We start from the raw sequence: 6,760 nt of genomic DNA on the forward strand, positions 1-6,760 counted from the left end.
CACCCGGATCGTCCACTTTGAGCCTATATATCTCATTTTCTGTGAAAGATATCAGAAAGTGGCTAACTAGTAAAATGTTGCTAATATCCTGATAAACATTTTACTAGTTAACAACTTTTTGATATCTTTTAAAAGAAGTGAGATATATAGGCTCAAAATGGACGATCCGGGTGTCGTTCTATTAGAGGTTTTACGGTATCTGTGTTTCCAAATGTCTTGATGTCTCCTCCTTTCCCTCCTTCTCCACCAACCTGAGCATTCAAACAGCATATTAAAACCCGCACCATATCCGATCCAGCAGCTCCTCGTCCAACACATTGCCAATCGATAATTGCCTCTAATTTCAGACCTTTTCGATCGTTCTTCAGACTGTGCAACATATTCGCTTGCCACAAATCATTGTGATTCAGGACCAACTTGAACCCTGGATTCTCTTGAATATGAGCAAAATTCTTGATAAGAGTTTTATAATAACGAAAAATTGGAACAACTTTCTCTAGAAGGTCCTTATGTTCCGTTCCGAAAATCGCATCCAAACTTCCGAACATTTTGTCCATTTGCTCATCATCAAAGAACTGCGCAAACGCGGATTCCATCATTTCAGGTCCACTGAATTTCGATAGTTCTTCTTCTGTGAAACTTTGAGCCAATGCTGAAAATGTGGCAACTCCGCGAATCAACTGGGTGATATCGTTTGCTGATATCGACTGATGCATTCCCATACAATGAACGTTTGGAACGAAATCCGAAATGATATATGCTTTTAAATCGGTTTCATTGGAGAATGATTTTAGAGCGTAGACCTGAAGAAAAGTATTTGAGAAAATTTTGATTTTGAAATGTTCTACAAAATTTAAAACCGTCAAATTTATATTTTTTTTAACCGTCTTAATTTTTCGAATTGTATGGTAAACATTTCACAGTGCTATATTACAAACGAAGAAAATTACAGTCCACGTTTTTGGAGAGGAGACGCAGACAGCGATAGTGTCTACTTCTCCTTTTGCGCGCGCAATTTGGTCAGTAACTTTGGCCATTTTTCAGCTAGATTCATAAAAAGACTATCATCAGAATCAACTGATTTAGACGGTTTGAATGAGTATAAATAAGCAAATATTTTCAGATGTTAGAAAAAAATTTGGAAGAAAATTTTCAATGCTTTCTGTTGAACCGCCACAAAAAAAATTGCAAGACGTTTTAATACTGTCAATTTTATATTCATTCTGACCGTCTTAATTTTCTGATTCGAAAGGTATAAATATTATAGTTCTAGCTTAAAAATTAACAGAGTTACAGTCCCCGTTTAGAGAAGGAGACGCAGACAGCGAGTGTGTCTGCGTCTACTTTAGCGCGCGCGAATAGATTCGTAAATTTGCTAGCTAGATTCATGAAAATAGAACCATTAGAATCAACTGATTTAGACGGTTTGACTTTTATGAGTCCTCACCTTGGTATACGGTATATCTGGATGATTGAATTTCATCAAATGTCTGTATGCCTCGACTTCTTGATTATGGAATTTTCTAGTGAACGCAGACAACATTTCCAATTTCGCCTCATCGAATCCTTCGGAACCAAGGACACTAGCAAGCTTAGCATGAGCAATTTGGGATGAAATCTGGAAAACTTTGAAGTTGAAAAGTTTCTGAGAACTTAAAAATTGAGATATTCACCTTCACAGCAAATTTCTCAGGCAATTTCTCGTCCTCGCTGGTTCCCTGCCAATCTGGATCAATCAAAGCGATTCTGGACATGAATCCCTGGAAAATTAAAAACGTCGTTGCACCAAATATGCGCCAAGGCACCAAAAATGCGCTACTTACCTTCAAATCTCCAATATTAGTTGCCTTCTTATTTGGTCCAAAAACTGCATTAGTTCCCAACGCCTTCTGCATTTCTTCCTCTACATCATGCCACGTCACATGGGTCTCCAGAAGACCAGACGATGGTTTGTAAAGGGACATTTTGTTAGAAATACAGCGAAATTGAAAAAAATTGAATGCTGAAGTTGTTATCAGTGATTTTTTGATAATTTTAAAGTCGTCGGAGCACACAAAAAATGTGTGTTTGTAGGTGATAAGAGCCGGAACCGGCTAGAGACCACACTTTTTTTAGTTTTTCTAATCACTAAAATCGAAAATTTTTGAGAGGCTAACTTGATTTCAGTCACATCTGAAAATCTAAAATTTTGAAAATTTGTTTTTTTCGAAATTTGAAAAACGTACCTTAAAAACTTCCATTTTCTGTTAACTTCAAAATTCAACATTTTGTAGTTTTTGTAGTTTCGAACTAATAAACTTCAGAAAAGAAATTTTAGAGGTCACAGAATATTTTATAGTTTTGCAAAAGTCACAAATGTGAGAAATTCAGAAAATTTGAAATTCAAAAATTCCAAATTCAAAAATTCTAATTTCAAAAAATAAAACATCCGATTCTCAGATACTTAGAATTTATTGGTCCTTTCCAACTTAACAATCGGAGCCACCCTATGAAGTAGACTGTCTCCTGAAAAATAAAGAAAAGTCAATAAATACCGTAACCACTCTTATAGAATGTCGTCTATAACTTCCAGCCAATATATCTCGGTTGCTGTAAAAGATATGAAAAAGTGGTCAATTGATAAAATATGTTTGATAATATGATAAACATTTTATCAGTTAACAGATTTCTGGTATCTCGTACAGAAAATGAGATAAATAGGTTCAAAGTTAAAAATCAGCGCTACGTGGTCGGCTGTCGTCCTCTTAACCTTGAGCCCTTTTATCTTGGTTTCTGTAAAAGATATTGAAAAGTAATCAACTAACAAATTGTTTATCATATTATCAACAGTATTTTTTTCAGTTGGCACCTTTTTGATATCTTTTACAGAAATCCAGATAAATTGCTTCAAAGTTAACATATTGATGTTGGGCGTTTCTATAGAGTGTTCACGGTATTTATCAATTTTAATAACAAACTCACTTCTAGTTTTTCTGCCTGTCAATATGGACCAAACAGCTTCTCGATAGGGTCGATGCACCAAAAGAATAGAGAAACTCTCGAAAATTCCATGTAGCGAAAACAAAATCATTACGATATTCCCAAGTTTTTGGTTAAATCCAGAGATTTAAAAGTTCAAAAAAGCCATAAAACACATAGACAATATAAAGAATAATGGGATTAGAGTCTGGATCACAATTCCAATAAAAAACTTTCTCTGACTTCTCTGCGTCTCCACAGAGGAGAGATTCGATGGGACAATGAATAAATGGTATACGGTACATGGCACGTGGAATAGAAGATGAGCAGAAAATTGGGTTACGATGATCGGAAGATGAATGTATAGAATATCCGAAGGAAATTCTGGATCATCGGAAGCTATGAGGACGTTGCTTGTGAAGAATTCTCTAGATGGACATGGATCAATCTTCAATAAATTGAATTTGCTGTTTTTTGATCTGCAGGAATTGAAAAAAAGAGTTTGACAAATGAAGAACAGCTAAGAACAAAAACCAAATGATATAAAACTCGTAGCGAAGTTTTAGGAATTCGAAATCGAATTGCTTGCAAGGAATGACTGCGACTTTCGAATAAGAAAATGTAGGAAGAGATCATAAAAAGTGCAAAAAAGGCAAACATTTAAAGTTGAATAAAATTGGAAATTCCGACAAAACTGAACAATCCGACGCCGAAAAATGAAACCGTTCGGAAGAATATGTAGCGTGTCACCAAGGTACATTGCTGGATATCATATAGGGAACATCTGGAAATTTTTAGCCCGTCAAATTCATATACATTCTGAATGTCTTAATTTTCTGTATGGAATGGTACAATTTTCGCAGCATTAGCTAACAAATGAACAGAGTTACAGGCCAAAGTGTTCGCGCATTGGAGGAGAGACACAGACAGCGAGAGTTTCTGCGTCTGCTTTTGCGCGCAATGTGGTCCGTAACTTTGTTTATTTTCTAGCTAGATTTACGAAAATGCCACCATTTGAATTAGCTAATTCAGACGGTTTGAATGAGTATAAAAAACAGATGTTCTAACAATTTTTTCTGAAAATTGTCAGCTCTTCAATTTAAACCCTCCGGAAAGAGCTTTAAGAAATTTTAGGACCGCCAAATTTATATTGATTTAGACCGTCTTAGTTTGCTGTGTCGAATGGTGAACATTTCATAGCGCTAGCTTACAAATGAACAAAGTTACAGCCCCTGTGGTAGAAGGGGAGTCGCAGACAACGAGGGTGTCGGCGCCTCCGTTTGCGCTGTCAAATAGGTCCGTACTTTGTTCATTTTTTAGCTAGATTCATGAAAATGGTATCATTCAAATCAGCTAATTTAGACGGTTTGAATGATTTTAAATAATAAATATACAAATTTTCAAAAAAAATTTTAACATTTTGATTTAAAAAAAAGACTCACCCCGTGGAAAATGTCCGTGATCTTGGGATCTACTTCTCCAGTAACCTGAGTTTCCAATATCATTATTCGTTGATTATTCGGAAATCACATCAGAGGATCAACATGTTCTTTTCCATTCTAAAAAACGCATCGTGGAGTGTTTTTATAAAGTGCTATACAATTTACATACGCCCTTTACTTGAATATGGAACGATAGTCACTTCTCCAATCCTAAAGGATCATATTATAAAATTGGAATCGGTGCAAAAGTCATTTGTTTTCAGAATTTTCAAAAAATTCAGGATGGCATACACTTCGTACTTTGAAGCACTGGAAGAATGTCAGCTAAGTTCCTTGGAGTATCGCAGGCTCTATAATGATTTGGTCTACACGTATAAAATTATTGTTTCCAAAGAAATTATCATGGAGGTTCCAGTTTTCGAAATATTTAATCATGCTGGATCATTGCGACGTCACAAATACTATCTCAAATCACTTATCAAAAACTCAACAAAAAATATCTTCTCAATTTCTCTCTAATAGAGTAATCAGATGTTGGAACTCTTTACCCGCCAAAGTGTTTCCGGTGAAGCCCTCGTCAGCGGCTTTCAAAAATCGACTATTATCCTGTGATCTAAAACATTTTCTTGTCTTGAATTCAACTAATTACTAACTCGGTTTTTCCTCCATTAATACAAATTTAATACAAATGTATGTCCCTGTTATATCTCCTAGTTTCATAGACATTTCACGTGTTAGTGGTTTTCTCCCCTTCGTTGAAATAAATAAATAAATAAATAAAATTTATTAAAATCAAATGGAAGATTTGAATTTCAGATCGGTGGGTGCTCCAGAAGCAATCTAAAAATTTGCAAGTGATTTTTAAAATTCGAAATTCAAAAACTCACAAAATTTTCAAATCACCATACTTGTAACGGGCCGGGCCGGGCCCGGAATATTACAAGTAAAAGCCTCTGCCGCTACAGTAACCCTCTCTATGTCGTTTTGGAATCCAGTGAGGGTGGCTCCGTGTCAATTTGTAAAAAATATTTATTCAAAAATTTAAAAACTTAAAAACTCACCATAACACACCAAACTCCATTGGGTCTCTCAAATGTCATCCATTCTCTTGGGCATCCGGATTATGGTAGAAGTGGCCGACCTGGTGGCCTTGGCGGGCCCGGCGGCTGAGGTATGCTAGGTGGCCGAAGTCTTCTACCTTCCACAGAAGACCATGACGATTCTGATGAATCGAATCTTTGGAATCTCGCTGTAGCTGTTACCACAAAAAGCAAAGCCAGAATTAAAATGTTCATAGCTAAGAAATTAAGAAAACTTTGGAGTGGTGTACGGTATTTCTATAGTGTGGAAAAAGAATGAAGATTAAAGTTTTGTTTCCGGAAAAAAAGCAGGGTCCAATCCAAAAAAGTATGGTCATGTAGAGTGATCTGAAAAAAAACCTGGCGTTTTTATATCAAGAAATTTATTAGAATTTTAGATTTTTCAGAAGGTTTATTATATGACAATAAGAAAATATGACTAACAATAGGAATAGATGAAAGGGGAATATGTTACAGTTTCTTTATTTTGAAGTTTTTTAAAAGTTTTTTAGATAAAATGGGTTACTACAAGGGTTACTATTCAAAAATTTATTGAAAATAAACACTTTTAACTCCAATGAAAGATGCCGACGAAGTATGTGTTGCTCTTTCCGGAGCAATCTGAAAACTTGAAAAATTACTATTTTTAGAATTCGACATTCAAAAACTCACCAAATTTTCGAATCACAATTTTCATATACCCGGGTAGAAATCGTTTTGGGGATGTAATTGAGAAATCAAATGCCGATACTGTTTTTTTGAAAAACAACTTAAATTCATATTAACCTTTTTTCGTTTTTTTTCACATTTAAAATTTTTCTGCATGACATCGGTACTTGAACGATGCATTGATGAGTATTTCTTCTTTAGGATTTCATTCTTCAGCCTTTTTTCTCAGTAATTTCTCATTTTTTCAATTTTTTTCTGATTTTGAACTAATTTCTGGTGAGAATTTGTAAAATTAGGTTTGTTATCACACTAAAAATAATCGAAACACCCTTTTTCACACTTTCCAATACGATTTTCTCCGTTTCCACCCGTCCGAAACCGAAAATTCGGCAGAAAACGGCTCGAGAAAACGATAGGTTTTTTCCGTGCCGCAGCCTTGCGTCGGCGACGCCCCGCCCTCTCGCGGAAAAAATGGACAAAAATGAGAAGCACAAAATGGGCTGTAACTCGGGAATGAGTTTTGGAAATGTGCTAATTAGGAAGAGGAAATCATTTTAAAATACAAAGATTTCAAGAAAAAACTGTTGAAAAAAATATTGTGGTCACTACCCA

General features: G+C 35.4%; 1 protein-coding gene across 1 annotated transcript; it reads right to left on the reverse strand.

The window, feature by feature from the left end:
- Nucleotides 1-152: 152 nt before the first annotated feature.
- On the reverse strand, nt 153-1,964 carry CBG24530 (the record flags this gene model as incomplete). The annotated part of the gene is made up of 4 exons (XM_002648294.1): nt 153-803; nt 1,448-1,618; nt 1,674-1,760; nt 1,824-1,964. 4 exons carry the CDS (start codon nt 1,962-1,964, stop codon nt 153-155), a joined length of 1,050 nt encoding a protein of 349 aa, XP_002648340.1.
- Between the last annotated feature and the right edge of the window lie 4,796 nt (nt 1,965-6,760).

Source organism: Caenorhabditis briggsae (assembly GCF_000004555.2).
Source record: "Caenorhabditis briggsae complete genome, chrV, whole genome shotgun sequence".
NCBI lineage: Eukaryota > Metazoa > Nematoda > Chromadorea > Rhabditida > Rhabditidae > Caenorhabditis > Caenorhabditis briggsae.